Source organism: Pleurodeles waltl, chromosome 10 (assembly GCF_031143425.1).
Source record: "Pleurodeles waltl isolate 20211129_DDA chromosome 10, aPleWal1.hap1.20221129, whole genome shotgun sequence".
Classification (NCBI taxonomy): domain Eukaryota; kingdom Metazoa; phylum Chordata; class Amphibia; order Caudata; family Salamandridae; genus Pleurodeles; species Pleurodeles waltl.
The window spans coordinates 904,733,997-904,754,999 of NC_090449.1; the positions used below are offsets into that span (position 1 = coordinate 904,733,997).

The 21,003-nt window shown below is 42.9% G+C and overlaps 1 protein-coding gene across 2 annotated transcripts in view; it reads right to left on the reverse strand.

The window, feature by feature from the left end:
• CALCR (calcitonin receptor) overlaps nucleotides 1-21,003 on the reverse strand; it is a 2,320,029-nt gene that overhangs the window by 616,412 nt on the left and 1,682,614 nt on the right. For both annotated transcript variants that reach the window (XM_069211663.1, XM_069211664.1), the window contains one exon: nucleotides 17,104-17,322. In XM_069211663.1, the coding sequence (XP_069067764.1) occupies nucleotides 17,104-17,322 (219 nt within the window). The remainder of the gene's footprint in view (nucleotides 1-17,103; nucleotides 17,323-21,003) is intronic.

Genomic DNA, 21,003 nt, shown 5'->3' on the forward strand with positions numbered 1-21,003 from the left:
ATGGGCATTTTATGATATTCTTATGAAAAGTGCTGTGATGTAATAACGTGTTTTCCTGACTACTGCTTATGTTGCAGAATACTGAGTAACCTGTGTGTAATGTGTGACTACTGCTAGGTTGCAGAGTAACTAATGTGTAACGTTCTGACAACTGCTAAGGTAGCAGGATAGTACTGATATGTGATGTTTGGTCTGATAATTGCCTTGTGTACAATACAGTATATTTTCATATAATCTGGTGTTGTGTTTCCTTTGTGGTGGGGATATTGTGTCACGTGTGTTGTGTGTGTTGTGCAAACGCTTTACACATTGCCTCTGGGTTAAGCCTGACTGCTCGTGCCAAGCTACCAAGGGGGTGAGCAGGGGTTATCTTGGACGTATAACTCCCTTGCCCTGACTAGAGTGGGTAAGTTCTGCCTGGCTGAGGTTCATACCCTAGCCAACCAGAAGCCCCATTTCTAACAGACAGTGTCACAGTAATGCACACAAACAATATATACACTGTCATAACAAAGGATTGAACTCAAAATCACCAACAATTGACTCAGTAAACTGAACCTAAATGAAAGCCATCCTTGGTACCTAGTTTGTAAACACTTCTCTAATATAAGGGTAGCTTCAGTTGCTGAGATGTCTAAAAGCCTGAACAAGCTTATTCTGTTCAATATGAAGCAAATTTAATTTTATTTAATCAGTGTAATGTTTTTGAGGCCTGTAAGCTATAGTTTTAATATTGGGTCCAAACACTTCCTGCTTTTCTCAATGCAGCTTAGTATGTTTCTTTCTGTGAACCACACCTGCAATTGTATTCTCACCTTTTCATTTCCTCCTGTAAGACATCTCTCATCCTCGGGATGGGTTGAGAGAGAGAGCAGCAATCAGAGTCTTCTCCCTGTATCTATACCTGAACCCTGGTGTTACAAATGAACCTTCAGAGCCATCCATGATTGCTTTACTGTTTGTGTGCAGCCTTAGAAGTGTCGGTTCCTGTCATACCAGTACATTTTTACCTAGCTTCCTTGAAATGTGATACAGCAGAGCTTCCATTAGAGCTTCCAGTTTTCATGTGCACATTTTTTCATAGCTGATTGAGGTGGGGTCCCATTGTTTGTTCTTCTAAGTTCTGATCTCAGTATGTGAATCCTGGAAATACTTCTCTTGTGGAGGTGTGTAGATGTTCTCCTGTTTTTAGCAGACACAATTTAAGAAGATGAAGGACCACAAGAAAACAGCAGCCAGCCAGGGCAAAAATCTGGAACCCAAAGGATGCAATGAGTCACAAGAAAATGTAATATCCAAGAAAGAAGTGACTCAAACAGATGATCTCTCCAAAGAACAAAAATAGATTTCCACTACCTTTCAGCTTCCGCCTTCCTCAGGTAGTACAAGATGGTTACCACTTGATTTCTGCATATCTGAACTGTTCTCAGGACTGCATTGATTCCACTTTCCAATTGGAATCTTCACTCATGAGGCTTTTTAAATATCTAGCAGTATCAGCTGTGCAGCCACTGAGCAAACTATCTTGTACTACCTGAAGAAGGCAGAAGCTGAAACGTTGTAGTAGAAATATATTTTTGTTCTTTGGTGAGATCATCTGTTTGAGTCACTTCTTTCTTGGATATATATATATATATATATATATATATATATATATATATATATATATATATCCAAGAAAGAAGTGACTCAAACAAGTATATATATATTTGTAAATGTATATGCATATGTATATACATTTATATTTACATACATATATATATTTCTTTAAAATTACATATACACTTTCAGTTTACTGAGTCGATTGTTGGTGGTTTTGGGTTCAATCCCTTGTTATAACAGTGTATGTACTGTTTGTGTGTATTAGTAGCATTCTCATTATGCTGAGTCAGCATGTTAGGCTAACGGGTAGAACAGCAGTAGTCTTGATTTGGGTTAGCACAAGGTCCAAACAACCTGAGATATTCTCATTTATGTATGTCACTTGTGTACAGCAGTTAGCCAATCAACACTCCAGTTAATATGCGCGTAACTTAAATGCCATAACCGAGTCACTGAAAAGATATTAAAAAATAACAAAATGGAATAAATGACTCACTGGGGAACATGAGTTCAAAAGATTTGGGTTTAAACCACTAATGGAATCCATTAAGTGAGGAACTACATGTTTCACTAACCTTAGAAATTGTGCCAAATCCCAGTGAGCTAACTCAATACATTTAGGACAACAGGGTATAGCCACTGGACCTTCAGCTTGAAGAGGACAGGACCTGAGTGTCCAGTCTCTTGGCGGGACAAAAATAACTTAAAGCTATCAATAACATTGAGTTGGTTCATTAAAGTGGTTTGATAGTATTAGATCTGTGGTGATATATTGCAAGTTCAATTACAATAAGCTGCTGATCACACTGACTTGAACCTGGATTGTGTGTCTTGAAGACTTGTGTTTAATGAGTAGTGGACCCTTTACAATAGGAAAATATCTTTACTACAGCAGCTCCATTGCAGTTCAATGAGCATGGCTTGTCTGGTGGACCTCTCAATGTGTAATTATACTAAACCTTTGGTCTCTGTTTCTTCTCAGACCCACAAGCCTTAGGCTCCTATTTCTCTTCTAAAGACAGCACAAGTTCTTTTCTTTCCCCAGCCATTTTCTCTATAGTCATCTAGTGAGTTCTGAGGTACTAGAGGCAGTGCATATATACCCCCATGGAGATGTTTACGTGAGTGACAATAGGAATACATTATGCTGTATCAAATAACTGCAAGAAGTGTACAAGGTAACATAAATCAATCCCCACCAGTGTTCTTTACAGGTTTTGGTACCTGAATGCTGTCTGTAAATGTGTGTTTTAATAAAATTTACTATTCATAACTTACAATTTATTGACGCATTACTCTTCATGAGTGAATGAGCATTCTGCTGCATAGGTGGTTTTAGGACATACATTCAGAAGCCGTGTTCTTTTTTTGAAGGTGGCTATAATAGCTTCTTCCTTTTCCGTCCCTATCCATGTGTGCAGTGTGGCAGCTGAGCAGGGAATCTACTCTCTTACGGGAAAAACATTTTTGCCAATTAGAAAACAAAAACTCTACTTTTTACTAGGTCACATGATAGCTGCACTAAATCAATAGAATGCAAAACACAAAAAGTAATAAAATATCGGATGAACATGCAAAAAATGCTAAAAGGTGGAATTCTTCAAACATAACATAATGTAGGTTTAGACGTTCCCATTGACATCAACACCTCTGACTGTGAGTCATCCTATACCAACATATAAAAAGGATTCTTGATAGACACTGGAAATTAGAAAGGTTACACGCATTATGCAAAACGAGGGACAGTATTAATACTTTTTATGGCATGCAGTACACCAGCCAGGTTTACTGTACTCTGTTACTCTAGAGGGAAAACACAGCAGAGAGCTATACCTATTAAGGTTGGCCTGCTGCTGATATCATCCCCTGTGCTGTTGTTCTAAAATGCTGTCTTGTGTGCTGCAGGGCCGCACAGATGTCAGTGTTTGCTATTTATCATAGGCTTTCCACTGAAAGTATACACTTCTAGTACAGAATTCTATGTCTAGCCAAACATGGAAGGATCCTTCAGCAAGCATGCCACGTGTGTTTTTTTTGAGAAATGAATATATTTCTCCTTATTAATGCCTGCTTCAATGAGGGCTTATTTTTAATGCAGAGACTGGTGTTGTTATCTCAGTAGGTAGGGCTTTAGGTCAAAACCTATGAATGTTTGCTCTGATCCACCTAAGTAATATCCAGTGACACACTGTCAGAACCCCGTTCAGAGTGACACGGGGCAAGCAGGAGATATTGGGGGCAACTGTGGGGGATGAGGCCTATTACTTCTTATGTCGTGGAGTTTGACCTACTTTGGGTCCTGGGTAACTAGGCAAAGTACTACATCAGTACTTGACTCTCAGTGGTAGCAAAGGCCGAGCAGAACAATGTTTCTTTGGGGGAGGAGGACACAAGGGAGATGAACACAGCCTCACAACTCAAAATATGTTCAGCAGCATAAATAAATGATTGCCCAATCAAAAACTTGGTTTGATAAGAAAATTATTATTTATATACCAACACAATGTAAAATATGGCATTCACAACAATACAAACAGTTCCCTGAATTCAGAGCTGTAGTGTTTTAACAGGCAGGTATCCTAGTACCATTTCCCTCTTGCTAGTGGTAATATCCCATTCACTATAGACGACATTCAGGTTAAGCCCCACTGACAGAGTCTCTGGAGTCCCACTTCAGCTTTTATCAAAGTCAAAAGTGTTCTAGTGCAGAAGTTCTATATGGCAGTCAAGCTCCTCCAGGGCTGTGTGGCCCATAAATCACTCTTACCCGCACCATCAGAGACCTGCACAACCTGAGTCTCTGAGTACACCCTTTTGTAGGCTCTGAAGCCACAGCAGCATTTGAGTGTCCTTGAGGTCCTCACACATGGTCTTGTGGAGGCCATGGAAAGGAGAGTCCTGGATTCCCACAGGTGGGGGGGTAGGGGATTTGATGCTCCTGTTGCTGGTCTTCAGTCAGGGTATGGGCCCGCATGGGTCACCATGATGGCCTCCTCCTCTCGATGACAGCCTTGACCAGACCACACTCCTTCCCTTTCCCTGGTGCCCCTTCCCTCAGCATAAGGGGTCACCATCCTCACTCTAAACATGGGCTATCAGCATAGCAGAAACCTTCACGGTGGCCTCACCTAGCATACGGGTTTGCTGACATCACTCCGCACATGGGCTAAGGCCTGATCGGCATGGCAGTGATCTTCCCAGTGGCTCCACCAAGCATACAGGGTCACAGACTTGGAACCTGCACACATGCAACAACCCCATCTATGCAGCAATGTTCACAGCTCATTTCATGCCAGCACTCCTTTGGCATACGAGGATCGCCAACGTTACCCTGCACATGGACAATGACCTGATTCATGCAGCAGCCATCTTCTCACACCTTGCTACAGGGATCCAGTTGCCAGGATCCCTCACTGGACATTACTCCATTTAACACTCTCCTCTTCCTTAGAGCAAACACCAGTCTTGTTGCTCCAAACTCAAGAGACATGTGATCTGAGATTCCCTGGGTGATGTCCCCTCACCCTGCTGGGGGACTAGCAGGCCTCATCCCTCAGTCCCGGTGACAGACAGAAGTCTTGCAGAACATCTCCTCCTAGCACATCGGGCCTGGGTGCTTGACAGTTGACAATTTTAAGGGCCTCTAGCTCCCCCTTTTATAGCCCATTTCCAGACACAAAACCTGATAAAGAGTCTTTGAAGTTCAAATCTGGGCTCTGCTTCCTTTTGAGGTGCCCTCTCCTCTGCCCTGACCTTCCTCCAGAAAGCAGTCTGTCACAGCAAGAGCAAGGTTGAATCACACAGCCCATGGGAGTGACTAGAGGTTCACATCAGGGTGCCAGTCACAGTGATATGTCTATGAAACGTTTACCCCAGGACCTAAGCTCTGCTCTTTATAATTATATTATTCCTCCCATCTGCTTCCTGAGATATGTCCAGGCTCCTTCCCAGGTCACACTGTTTGAAGTATCCCTTTTTCCAGTTGGGTCCACCCAGCTCACAGGAATTTAGCAGTCTACAGACCTATCTGAGAAGGCTCCTCTTTCCACATGTTCCTCAAGTTAGCCCTGTGACTCCCAAAATGGAACCCAGAATCTTTCATGGATTGTATCTTGACAGGCACACGTACACCCAGCACAATCATATAACACACACATACACCACAGCACTACATCTCCATGTACTGTACCATTCCCAGGCATACATACACCCAGCACATGTATATAACACACACACACCATGCACAGTACTGCATAATCCCTGTATTGTACCATTCATACACACAGGGCCACGGTAAATTAGTGCCTTGATGTGTAAGTCATATCAATTTATTGAAACCAGCATTCCCTAAGAAATCATCGCATAAAAAATGTGCAATCATTTCCTACAAAGAAACCTGCTGTACATCGTACAGACTTTGTAGTTGTTGGTAGTCATCAAAATGCCCTATTTGTTTAGTATGGTAACTACCAGCATATGCAAAACCTATTCAATCTGGAAATAAGATGACATGTTGTAAGATTAATGGGTAGGGTGCGCTTTATGGAGGTGATAGAATCGTGGAACCTTTTCTCGAGACTGTATGATCAAACGAAAGAGAACATCAAACATCTGCTTCCACTCAGGTCCTTTTTTATTCAAAGCTGTATGGAAACTTCATAACGCACTTGACATATTAGAGCTTTGAAGTAATTTAGGCATCTAGATTCTCGCCATAAAACTGCCAAACTCTAAAACGACTTTTAAAAAAACAGATTTTGGCACACTCATATACTTTGCAAATTAAATCAAACTTTCTATTTTGCCTCAGTATTCAGGGATGAAGGAAATACTGAAAGCAAATATTGAAATTACATGTGTGATTAGTTTTAACCGAAATATTAAATGTTATAGAAATGTGTAGTGTACTTTCATGAATTGAGTTTGTTAAAATTCAGTATGGATAGCATCGATTTTATTTCTTTTCTTTGATAATATAACATTTCAATTGTGCTCTCTTGGTCATAAGAGAAGAACACATTACGTCTGTATATTCATGCCATGTCCCACACTACCAGTGTCTCAGATACCGCTGGAAACGAGTGAAACTGTATTGAATGTTACTGAAAATATTTTGAGGTACTTCTCGAAACGCACATACTTAAAGAGTTAAACAGTAATGACTGTGGAGGTGAAACGGCAGAATATCGTCTAGTAAGTAATAGAAAGCGCAAACAACACCTGAAACTGGCAATAGTAAGTAAAAAATGAATGGACAATAATGGGTAACAGGTTGAGAAAGGAGCTAACGTCAACAGTCAGTTCTGTTTAATTAGAAAATTAACTAGGTTGTCCAAGAAATCATCCAAATGCACTATATATACTTCATACAGAAATCCATAGCACCGAAAGCAATTATTGTTTAATTCATGAAGCAGACCTGAAAAGGCTAATTGAGGCATCCAAAGGACACACCAGTGGTATAATATACCCTGTGCCAGGATGTGCCAGACATAAAATGGATAGCAAAACGGTCTCACAACCTGTTTGGCCTTTGAAGGAAGCTTATTCATACCAAGTAAACATTGGTACTACAGATAATTTTAGAAAACTGAGAAACAGAGAGGACGTCTTAACATTTCCAATCCCGAGGGGCCATATAAAAAGACCACTACTGATACTGACCACAAACCCTCAAAAGTTGAATTGGTGCAACGTCCAGTCCACAAAATGGGTGCTGCAGGCCTTTAGCCCATTTGCACCTTTCACATGTGTGCCTATTCAGTATAGAGCACAACTGTCACACCAAGAGAACTTCCAATCTGCTGGCAAATCCATTCCACCCAAATATTGGGCTTATGCCCCTTTGTGTGTATCAAGCACAAACACCCAGGTGTTTATAAACCGGTGTGGCCTACACAGCAGAAATTATAAACTCTTATATGACTCCAGAACGTTTTCACAAACGATTGTACTTGAATGCCATGATGCATGCTTCACTCCTCAAGTTTTGAAACTGTAGTATGCAGGTTAGGTAAGGCAATAGAGAAAGTCATAATTACTTTGTATGGAAAAACAAGGGCCCAGCGTGTGGGTATCCACCAGTGGATCAAAGCGCAACAGACACTGGATTGTGAATTGAAGTCACTCTAGTGATTAGTATGTACAATGCACAAAAATACTGGACCGATGTCCTACCAACAGAAAAAAATAAATTAAGCTAATATGATGCTCATCCTGTAATCACACTGTACGTAATGAGCAAAAACATAACTTGGATACACATTTAAATAATATACTTGGCTGCCAAACGTACCAGAACCTACACAATCAAATAGACACATACTGTACATGAAATACCCCTTGTTGGTGGAGGTCCATCTAAACCATCTATCCACTCACTTCCTATATCTAGCTACTTACACAGATGAGAATTAAGGCACCTTCTTTGTAGAAATACATACTACATTCCTGTTAGACTTGGCATCCTTGGCGTGGTCTCCCCTAACTTTTTGCCTCTGTTTCCCAGGTTGTTGATGCGTGCTGGACTCTGTTTTTGCTGTTTTTTTTACTCTGGGATCTTTACCACTGCTATCCAGTGCTAAACTGCAAGTGCTCCTATGTAAAATGTATGTGTAATTGGATTTCCCTGATTGGCATATTTGATTTACTGGTAAGTCCATAGTACAGTGCACTAGAGGTGCCCAGGCCCTGTAAATCAAATACTACTAGTGGGCCTGCAGCCCTGGTTGTGCCACCCACCTTAGTAGCCCTGTAACTAAGACCTGTGTGGCTCAGACCTGCCACTGCAGTGTCTATGTGCAGTTTTAAACTGCCAATTCGACTTGGCAAGTGTATTCACTTGCCAGGCCTAAACCTTCCCTTTCTTACATGTAAGACACCCATAATGTAGGCACTAGGTATTCCCATGGGCAGAGTGCAGTGTATGTTTAAGGTAGGATATACTAATGTGTTTTATATGTCCTGAGAGTGAAATACTGCCAAATTCGTTTTTCACTATTGCAAGGTCTATCTCTCTCATTGGTTAACATGTGCACTACCTTTAAATATGATTAAATGTAGATTCCCTTTGGGAGCAGATGGACATGTGGAGTTTGGGGTCTCTGAACTCGCAATTACATATTTTAGTAAAGTTGGTGTTGAGATTGTGTGTTTAAAAATGCCACTTTTAGAAAGTATGCATCCCATGTGGATTCCTTGTCTGGGTTAGTTTGACAGTTGGGCTGTTTGCACCTCTCTCTAGACAGTGACACAAAGGGAGCTGGGGTGTACCCTGCATATCCTGATGAGCCATCTGTGCTAGAAGGGAGGGGAGGATTGGTCACTTACACCTTAAAGGGCTGTGTCTGCCCTCACACAATGCAGTCTCCAACCCCCTGGTGTGTGTCTGGGGCCTGCCCTGGGCAAGGCAGGATATCACAAGCGAGAGAGACTTTCCTTTGAAGTAGACCTACTTCAGAGGCCAAAATGGGTATAAGAAGAGCAGCCAAACCCCTGAAAAGTTAGATCACTTCTGGAAATCAAGGGGAACCTCTGCCTGGAGAAGAGCTGAGGAGAAGTGTTACCCTGCCTGTGACTGTGCTTTGTGGAGCTATCCTGCAGTTGCTGCTTCTGCCTGTGCAAGGGGACAAAGACTGGACTCTGTTGTGCATTCCTGCTTATGGAGAAATCTCCAAGGGCTTGTCCTGAGCTTGCCTTCTGTTGTTGAAGTCTCAGGGCCATCAAAGACTTCCCCTGCCAGCACCTGAACTCTCTGCTGAGACTCCTGTCCTGCCAAGTGGTGACCTATCCAGTTTCTGGGCCCTTGAAAGGTGAAGCTGGCAGACCAAGACTGAAAATCCACGCACACACCGCCGTGCAGGTGATAATTTGACGCACCTTCTGAGACTAGGCTGAGAAATGACACGCCGACGGCTTCGCGGATGAGATCTACACTCCACCTGCATCGCGGCTGGAAGACTGATGCATGCGGCTGGAGAAACGACACGCAACACTCTCTGACAGAGGCTGATAACATCGCAACCCACATAGTGTGGGCCATGCAGCAGAATTTTCGATGCAAACCTCTCTGGGCATGGAAAAACAACACAAAGCCGGCCCGGACCCGAGGTGCCTGTCCAGATCGATGCATCGCTCTCCTGTGGAGAGGAAAAAGGACGCACGCTGACCTGACCGGAGGAGGAATGACGCACGGTCTCAGTTGCGAGTGAGAAATCGACGCATCACAGGCCTTTTCCAAAGCACACTCGCCCGTGCGGTGTTATTTTGACACAACCCAGGTACTTTTTCATGCTAACAGCGTTAGCACTGTTTTCTAAGGATTTAAGACTCTTTTTGCTTTTTAGTTCATAACTTGAGATAAATATTACTTATTTTTCTATACCTGTGTTGTGTCATTTTGTAGTATTTTCACTGAGTTACTGTGTGTTGGTACCAATACTTTACAGCTAGACTCTGAAGTTAAGCCTGCCTGCTTGTGCCAAGCTACCAAGAGGGTGAGTGGGGGTTAAGTGAGGGTGATTATCCTTTACCCTAGAGTGAGGGTCCTTGCTTGGACAGGGGGTAACCTGACTGCCAACCAAAGACCCCATTTCTAACAATTCCTTATATATAAATGCAAATGTTGACATATGTTGGCTGTTAGGTCATTCTGTCAAATATATGTTCTTAATACCAGTACGTCACAGTGTGCTAGATGGTGTTTAGACTATGTGCAAGAACTCAATTCCTCACTAACATCCTATGTTTGTCCATGATGATGCCAGGAATATATGACATGTACTAAGCATAAATGATCATTCAATGCTAATCAAAATACTTATCTGACCCACAAAAACTGTAGGAGCAATGAATGGGAGGGCATCCCTTAGTGGATATAGACTGTTCAAAACAAAGACAAAGGTTTAAATGTGGCATCATAAACATTTATCAGGCTGACATTAAAAATCACACAGTACCTGTGACCGTACCTGTTGCACCAACACTGAATCTAGCAACATCACCTGAAAGATATTACAATGATGCCCACCCTGGTATGCAGCACTGGTATTACAGTACACCAGTGCATCTAAAATGCCTCAGAATGGTCATGTTTTATGCCAGCCTGTCTGGTCCCACTACATCCTGATACAGCAGGCTTGGCTTGTACCTGCTGGACCAATGCACTCATTGTAATCTGCAGTTCTGTCACAGCAGTATGGGAGAGGGAAGATGTTTCTAGCCACCAAGAGTCTGCTTTTCTCACTTCACTTGAACAGCCCTTCATAGCTGATAGGATATGCATATAGCCCTTACTGTGATTGACTTAACATATCAGTTACTCATAATCTGTCTACTGTAGGACATTTGTGTCTTCATTTTATTTAGGATTTTCATCCAACACCTGCACTCTGTCACAGGGGTATTGTTGCTTTGTCAATAGCTGATATCACCTGCTACTGCTACTCCTACTTCATGTTTACATGATGAAGCAAGCCTTATTGTGCTTTTGCTGCAGCAGGCCATAAAAGAAGATATTCTGTGACTGAATGAGATACAGGAACAATTGGGCATTGTTCTGGTGGTCATGACCACCACCCTGTAAGTGAATAGATTCATGCAGTGAATATATCATATGTGTCTCTTGAGTAATTGCATATGTGTGTTTATGGTAGAGAGCTATGTTTTTTCACTTCATTTTTCATCGCTGATTCCTATGTGTGGTAATGTTGCAAATTCGTCCTTTTGGATGGCTGCCTTAGTAGGAAATGATAGACGGATGTTTTGTGTTCCTTACTAGAAAGTGTTTTATACACCTGTATGTGCCTTTCTGGATTCTGTGCAGCACTTTGCCCAGTTCATATCATGTCCACTGGTGCTGATGTATGGAAGTACATGGTGCTGGTCATAAAATTTAGATGACAAGAGATTGTGGCCCTGGCTTACATAAATATCACACAATGCAGGGCAGCAGGTAAACCTGCTGCACTGTGCTGTGTTGCATGAATGGGAAAGAGCACAACAGCACCTTATCTGCTAAGATGTGGCATTGTTCGTCTTTCTCTCTGTGCTACTCTACTGAAGGCAAACATAGTGCAACAGTGGCTGCATTGTCTGAAGCATAGCTTTTGTACAGGAAGTGTGAGAAAGTCATCATTTGTGCTCAGGTCAACCCAATTTTGTACTAATACTGCTAGTTTCTGACTCTGACTGTATCTTGGGCTCTGCTAACCAGACCCAGGGCCAGTGCTCTGTTTAAAATATATGATAATTAGGCATAATTACAATTGGCATAGCAATCTATCTGTATATCCCTAGTGTATGGTAGTGCATGTAGGTTTAGAAGCCCAGTAGATTTAATGCATTTAAAGTCCACTGTTGTGGTGCCTGCTGTCATTTTAAAGCCAACCCTACTTTGCAGGCTGCTTTTGAAAGTAAATTATATAGAAATTCGACTTTGGAATTAAAAGTACTCCCAAAGTCTTGAACTACCTTATGTTTACATTTAGGATCCCCCTTAAGTTCTTCCCTAGGAGCCCCAGAGGTAAGGCGTCTTCCAACTATAAGCAGGGATATTATAAAATATATTTTATATGCCCTGATGGTGGAAAAACTGCTATTTTCGTTTGTCCACACTGTGGTACATTAGCCTCAAATGTTAACATGGGAATATTTATTAAAGTATAACAATTGATAGGACTGTGATAAAAATATCAACTATCATTCAATGACTTAAAATAATAATTAGAAAAAATCCAAAAACTTGCTACTGTGTGATTTATCATATCCATCACAGAAAAAGAAGTTAACTGACTTTGGCCCATATATATACTTTTTATGCAAACCAGTGCTGGCGCTGGTTTGCATAAAAAAATGTACCGCCGGCTAATGCCATTCCAATGCGCCAGGCGTGCGCCTTATTTATGGAGTGACATTAGCCGGCGCTGTTGCTGGTCAAAATAAAAAAAAAAAAAAACCTAACCAGGCAGCGCCGGCGTAGGGAAAAATGGGGGTTGTGCATCAAAAAATGGTGCAAGTCAGGTTAGAGTCCAAAATCATGGCTCTAACTGGACTTTCGCCATTTTTTGACGCACAACCCCCATTGACATTACTCCTGTCTTAGCAAAGACAGGAGTCATGCCCCCCTGCCCAATGGCCATGCCCAGGGGACTTTTGTCCCCTGGGCATGGCCACTGGGCACAGTGGCATGTAGGGGGGCCCAAGGTAGGCACCACTATGGCACTACAAAAAAACAAAAAAAAAAGTTTTTTTTACCTCAACTTACCTGTACTTACTTGGGATGGGTCCCCCATCCATGGGTGTCCTCCAGGGGTGGGTGGGGATATCAGGGGGTGTCCCTGAGGGCAGGGAAGGGCACCTGTGGACTGCTTCCATGGTCAGAGACCATGGAAATTAGCCCACAGGTCCCTTAACGCCTGCCCTGACCCAGGCGTTAAAAAACAGCGCACATCAGGCTGGGTGCAGTTTTTTAAGGCCCGCCCCCTCCTGTGCGTCAAAATGACGCAGGAGTATAAATAAGGCACACAGGCCTTAAAGTCATTTTTTGGATGGAAACGCCTACCTTGCATGTCATTAACGCAAGGTGGTTTCCCGCATCCAGAAAATGACGCACACAAGGAATTTTGATGTTCGCGGGGTCGGGCGTCATAGTATAAATATGATGTAAGGTTTGAGCCAAATTTGCGTCAAAATTATTGACGCAAACTCGGTGCAAACAGAGTATGAATATGCCCCTCTGTGCTTCCAACATTACAGTAGCTCTTCTCTGATTGGGCAGTCTCTGCCAGGCTGAGCCAACATGTCTTAATGAGATGTTAAGTGGCCTGCATTGAGAAAAAGGGACATCTGGTGGGTGGAGGTCTGCAAGCTGCAGAGCAAAAGGCATGAAGGGGGATGTGTAGCCAAACTGGTGTTCAAAGAGGGAATAACAGAACACAGGCTTACCCCTACTTCCTGCCTCCTCAGCCAGATGGGAGCCCCAGTAATTAGATTAGCAGAGGAGAAGGAAGGGGAGTGTTAGGGAAATATAGTTACAACAGTGGGATGGCTTAGCTAGATCTCAAACTCCAGGAGGAAGTTTCTACATTTTGGAATTTAGAAGATTAGTGCTTCCTGGGACAAGAATATGCCACACTTTGGAGGAAGTTGTCATACATATGAGTGTCACCCTGTACCCCATCCGTCAGTGGTGCCCCACTGCTCATCGCCTAGGAGCACTGGATAAATATCGGAGAGCTGTACAGCACCTCAGATCCAAGCTTGAAACCACAAGAAGAAGAAGGACTGCCCTGCTGGAACCATGGTATGCACCTCAAAGGACTGCACTCTGGATGACTGCACCCGCTGCTCACTGTAGAACTAAAGCCCTAAGGACTATGGCGGCCATTCTGACCGCGGCGGGCGGCGGTAGCCGCCCGCCATGAGGTCACCGCCATTTGCCCGCTCCGCGGTCAAAAGACCGCGGAGGCCATTCTGGCTTTCGCGCTGGGCTGGCGGGCGCCCGCCAAAGGAGCGCCTGCCGGCCCAGCGGGAAAGGCCCTGCAACACAGAGGCCGGCTCCGAATGGAGCCGGCGGTGTTGCAGGGGTGCGACGGGTGCTATGCAGACAGTGAAAATCATGCTGGGGCCCTGTTAGGGGGCCCCTGCACTGCCCATGCCAGAGGCATGGGCAGTGCAGGGGCTCCCAGGGGCCCCACGACACCCGTTCCCGCCATCCTGTTCCTGGCCGTAAAAACCGCCAGAAACAGGATGGCGGGAAGGGGGTCGGAATCCCCATGGCGGCGCTGGAGGATTCTCCCAGCCGGGGGAAATCCGGCGGGAAACCCAAATGAAGCACAGCCAGCCTGTTCCGTGGTCATCCACCCTGGCGGTCGATGACCACCAGGGTTTGGAATGACCCCCTATGTCTTGTTTCAAGAAGTGGAGTGAACTCTCTAACAGCAACAGGTTAACAGAGCTCCACGTGCACCATCTGCATCAAGAAGAACCCAGCTGGACAGTCTGTAGAGGCCTTTGAAGCAATTAGCTAGGTGCATTCTGGGAAACGTAGTCGCAACATTCCACGGACCATCTCAGAGCTTTTAGACCCTTGGTTTTGTGTTTCAGATACTTGGCGACCCAAAGTCAAACTTTTGGAAGAAGATCCAAAAGTTTGGAGAAGATTGGAGAATTTTTGGGAAAAAGCTCCATAAGGTGATCAACCCATCAACAAGAGTCAAGTCTCCAGTGTCAAACGGCGACCAGGCCTGAAATCCAGATTTGTCCTGCTGAAGCCCTGGAGCTTTTCATCATCCACTAGACTTCCAGGAGTTGACTGAGGCATCACACTAGATCAAGCCACTGTCACTGTCTCGCACGCCGGCTTGACGAGGAGCCTCGCACAACAGTGAAAGAAAAAGTTTCAGACAAATGACTAGGACAGAAGGTAAAATTTTGACGAGGCCTCCTCCTTAGTGTTTCTGAGTTGGGCTCCACTAAAGTCGGCCTCAAACTTTGACTTGGTCTCTGTCAAGTGTGACCTGGTATCCCAGTTGGCGCTATTGGCTTTTAAGCACTAGAAAGCACATTTATTTTATTTGTTCTTTTAAAAAATCACATCTCTGGTTCCCTACATTGGATTTTTGTCATTTTGGTGTCATTTTACCCATAAAAATATTTCCTATATTTATACATTGAGGTTGGATTTTTATTGTGTGCTGTATCTTACTTATTTAATGTATTGGTATTTTTAACCTGTCTACCTAAGTTACGCCTGCCTGGTCGTTGCCAGCTACCAAGAGTTGAGAAACGGACTAATTTATTGAGACCTTTACTGGACCTTATATTGTCATTGTGGCCTTATTACTAGTGGTGGGACCCCACAACCCCTACTAATAAACCACCTTCAAACAGGAAGGAGTCCCTTTCATTGCAAAAACTATGCTTTAAGTTTTTTCCCCACTTTGTAGGTGTGTGGTACAATAAACACATATGCAAAGTGGGAAAAACAAGTAGAAATGAAATTATTTCTCTTCGTTACACCTGCCTCAAGGAAGCACATGACTTTGTCTAATGTCAGTGCCCCTGGGTAGTTCTATGGGAATACCCATGCATCTCCCATTGAACATCCCCGTGATGCAAAGTAATGCAAGGCAATGCATGGTGCAGCTTTGTGTTATTTTGAGTTACAATCAACACAAATCACGATTTTTGCTTGATTGTAAGTCCCACCTGAACATTTGTGCTTGGTGTGCATTAGAAAAGTAACACAAACCTGACTTAAAGCATTTGTAAATCTGGGCATGAGTCTTTTGCAAGCAAAAAGGTGCAGGTAAAGGCAAATCTTGTGCTTGGCAGGCACTGACAATGCAGTGAAAGTCAGTGTGGACGATATTTTTATTGGATGAAATGTATCCCGGCTGATGTACTATGCCAGTATAATTTTGTGCCAGGGACTGTCGAAGGCATTTCCACTCCCCAAGAAGTCCTTTCTAATCTGCATTCTACTGGCATTTTCAAGGAGACGCGTATTAAAGGCAAACACGTTTTCAGCATGGAATTATACTTTATTTACAGGGGCTGCTCATCCGTTTGGGTGGAGGAGCGTCACCATCCCCCCCCCCCCACACCAGCAGCAGAAGCTGCAAAACTTTCACAACAAGGGCATAATAAACTATGTTTATTATCTCCTCGTTGTGAAAGGGGCGGGGCATCTGGGGTGAGGAGCTGTGAGAGGGAGTGTTCAACACTCACTGCGCATGTATGCTTCCCCGGCTGGCTCAGGCCGGCCAAACACACATGCACGGTAGGCTCTCTCCAGCTCAGCAACACTGTTGCTGGGCTGAGGAGAACCTGCACAGGCTCCAGGTCTGCCTGGGAGCGCCCAGGCAGTGCACTCCCAGCCAACCCTGAAGCTTCTTTGAGCAGCGTCAGGATTGGCGCAGGGCAGGCTGGGAGCCTGTGTGTGCAGCCAGGAGGGAAGAGGAGCGCAGCGGGCCGAAAAGGTAAGTGTTTTTTTTAATTAAATTTTATTACATTTTAGGTGCCATTCCCCCCTGCATGCGTGCGCCGCACCCGCCCCACTCCTTTCGAGCGAAGGGGGCCACAACAGCTTATTTACATTGGATCCCTGAGTTTTGTTGAGCGTGGACCTTTCAGAGAAGCTCAGGTCAAGCATTCAAATTTTAATTTATCATATTGAGGATGGCTTTGGTCCTGAACTTCGATTTTCTGACTTCACATACAATATCCATATTTGTGGAGTTGATCGCATAATATCTGGATTATAGTATTTGAATTCCGAATGAGACCTGGCGCTCACAGTACTGAATAAAAAAGTCTAAAACATACATTTAATCGATGGAAAATTGTTTCAATACAAAGCAATATTATAGCTCTCATATTTAAATACTTTTTAAAAAAAATGTCATTTCGGTTCAATTGTAAAATGATAATGCATCAATAAGTACATCAGTCCTTATTTATTGTAGTTTTGTGATTAAAGGACATGCAAAAAAACAGTACCTGGTAATGCATTAAAATATGCATTATGTAATCATATATTTCTCCAGCAAGTCGGTTCTCTGGCCTCCAGGGAATAATCACAAATTGAATTCCAAGTAAAGGCACCAGAATTAAAGTAGCTCTAACAGCTTTCATGTACATGTTGGATTCCGCCCGATGAGTATCTCGTAGCTTTGTCACCAGAACTCGCACTATATTCAGTAAAAAGAACAAATTGACCTGCAAGAAGAAGAATATGTTTTTGTTACGTTAATGCTCTTATAAATGGCATATATCTGTGGGCGGTTGAAATAACCTTTATGGAGCAGCATAAGTGGTATGGAGATGCCACTGTACAGCCATCAGGACACACACATCTCATCAAGAGTTAGGATTGCAACTCGAAATGAGAAGGCAGGACAATTTTTCAAACGTTTTTAAACTCGCATCTACTGCTCTTTTAGAATACTTTTTAGGATGAAGTTAAATTGGGCTTCGAGTGGCAGCGGACAGAAAACGCTTTGGGGTTTATTTATTGATGAGTCATGATGTATTGTGTTCTGAAGACAGCTACAAAATCCATGCAGACCTATCAACATTCTAGGAGATGTTCAAAGAAAGTACTTCGTAGACAGAGTTAACAAGAGCAGGCAGTTGAAATGCACTTTTTGGATAAGTAGAATTCGTTTAGAAGAATCACAAAAATTAGAGCTCAAAATATTCTGAAATGAAGTATTCCATTACTGCTTTTTAAAGTTTGTACTGAAATTTTGGTTTCCTAAAAACACAGATTCAAATTACATAATAAGAGGTAAAGCCAAACGGAGCAATTATGTAAATTGTGCTATTGCATATTAATTTCTCGCCATGCTTACCTTATGTCCTTCATCTGAAAAGCTTTGTGAATGAAGTGCAGATGTTTTTGCTGTCAGTCAATAACCCAGATTTCAACTACATCCTAGTAAATAATTTACCATTGTTTTATTTTTCAGCTGCTGGTGCAGCGAGCGTGTGAAGGGTGGGGTGGAGCTGGGCAAAGGGGATGGGGAAAGAGGAGTGGAATGAGTGCACTAAGTGCGCAGGTCAATTTGGCCGGCCATCTTCAGCCGCCCAAACTGACATGCACACTTAGGTTTCTCCAACCCGACTGTGTTACACAGCTCCTACGCAGTGTTTGAGCATCAGACCAAGCTGCTGGCTCTTAGCCGGGGGGGGCAATGCTCTTTTGCCATTGCCAAGGAGCTGCCCCTAACAAGATGTCAATGGAGTGACATACCCTGCATGGGTATAACCTACTCTGTTTGCGTTCACTTCACACAAGTACAAACTGCAATTTGATGGATAGAGAGGTGGTATTAAGAAAGTTGGAAATGTTTTTTAATAATGCTTGGCACAAGAATATATGCTTCACTGTTGATTACTGTGGCAATGTAGGTGTGCTGAAGGTGGTCTCTGCCCTTGTTGTTCCTGTTAAGAACATGCTCTATTGGAAAGTAAATCATCTCAAGTTACCAGAGCTCATGCAACCAGTCCTTATCATAGCTGGCAATGAACAGCCTGGGGCAACAAGGTCTTGAGTGTATTTTCTTCAGACTCTGCACAAGGCTTGGTGAACAATGCACATTCTTTTGGTGCAGCACATGCAACATTCTGATAAAATGCATCATATTGCCAAGATCCTCTTGGCAGGAATGTGTGTGCGGTCAATTTGAGCTGTTGTGTCATTGTGCTACCGAAAATGCATCCCTAAGGATTTGTGTTCATTTCATCATGGGGCAAACACCAATACACTCTCAATGTCACTGTTTTTCCTGCAGTAATTTGTGTTTTTTCTTCTATGTTTTTACCACCGGAGGGGAGGGCGGGGTGCCCGCCGTTCTTTCTCTCCCCTCCACATCATGCCCATAGGCATTTTGCCACCTCCAACTGCAGTGCTGGTAATATAACCACTGCAGTGCAGACTGTGAAATGTTCATTGGCGAAGCAAAGGAGGAACAAAGTCCGCAAACAGTCCCTGAGTTATCTGTGATAAAATTATTTACAAGGGCTACCATTCTGTGTCTGGAAAGATGAAGTCTACCAGGTGGTAAACTTATGGTTAGTCAATACTGTAAATATTATCAGAGGTGTATTTTTCATCTTTTATGGGTAGGCGCAGTATTACAGCACCACAAAACTTTCACATTTTTGCATGCCTCACTAATTGCAATAGAGAAAAATATCTGTACAACTTACTTCTGAAGTAGACATTGGCTCTGCTTGTTCTGGAAACTCTGGCAATGTTATGTTATGTGACTTTCCTTGGACATGCATCTACTTTAATTTATTACAGCAGTAATAATTGGAATTTAGTTTGTTTAAGCTACTGCAAAGAACCTGCTCTTGAGCTACGTTCAGACACTGTGGCTACTTTAGTTTATTGACCCTTTGTTTGGGGTGACTGTTTTATTTCTTTTAATCTACTCCATTGTGTGTGTTTTATTGTGTTCTTTCTTCATATTTACAGCATGAAGCATTGTCCCTCCTCCTACATTTGTACCTACATCTGTGAAGCTTCTGATGGCCTAGGAAATGTGGTGTGGTACATAGTGTTCCTGGGTTATTCTGAACTGTTTGAGTGTTGTGTTGGAATGTACACCTCAAAGGAATTTATTATTTTAGGGTTTTAGATTAAAATAGTTCAAAAACCTAACTCCCCTTAGAAATGCAGAAGATTTAAAAGGTTTGAACATGCCACAAAGGAAACAGGCTTACTTAATAGGAAAAAAGTTAATATAGAAATGAGGAAGTATTTATTTTGTAATAGAAGACATGGAGAACAAGACAGTACAGGCATTGCAGGACCAAATAATGATGAAAATCATCAGCAAGAAAATATAGTAGTGGGTGTGGCATGGTTCAGACTTAAGTCTGAATGCAGCAATTAACATCAAAAAAGAGATAGACAGATTTGTTGAAGAGATAAGTGGAGATTGTAACAAAATACATTTGAACAAATGTTACGGTTACAGCAGTCATACTCATTTGGAGTATTTCCAATGATGTGCAGTTGTGAATAATGCTTGAAATAGGTGCACAGACAGAGGTCACTTGGCAGAGTCTGTAGAAATCTTGGCTTCAAGAAAGTAAATTTAGTAATGCAATAGCAAATGAAGAGAATCAAAACCTGCACCTGAATGTTATTCCAAGTGTGGGAGGAGCACAGACCTTTGTCAAATGTGTGACTATAAGGTTCCCCTCTTAGACTTCGCCTAAATCTTTGAAAGTCCCATAGTAAGGACCTCATGAATACTAACTGATAAGTTGAAAACAATTCTCTATTTACTTCTTCATCATGCTCAGGTGACTGTGGTGAGATCTTTGTTTCTCTCAAGGTTGGATTATGCCAACGCTTTCTATTTGGGTCTGACAGATTACCTGCTTCAACGTTTACATGTGATGCAGAATATGACTGCCCATCTTCTGTTTAAAATTCCCAGGTGTTCTTCTGTGACCGCACTTTGGGAAAAACTTAATTGACTGTCAATGCGGCAACGCGTAGCATTGAAGGCCTTGACAATTGTTCATCAAGCTTCCTACAACAAGGAGCCTAGCTAAATCATTGACCTAGCTGCTAAATTGTGGAATCAACTCCCGCACGTTTAAAGCTCATTACGGCAGAAGATGAGTTAAAAAATAGCTGAAAACACTCCTGTTCAACCAATGGGGAGAAATTCGTCTGGAGCCCCGGTCCTCCATCCGTCAGTACATAGCGCCGGGGCACTCTGTGTGAGTAGCTGTGCACTATAGAAATAGCAGCATTTTTTCATTCATTCATAAGCGCGTATTCACCCCCAGCAGAAAATTCACACTTGTAATGTATGTATGTGTCCTGGAGGCATTTGTATGCAGAGAGTAATTCATCCTAGGAAAGGAGCACTC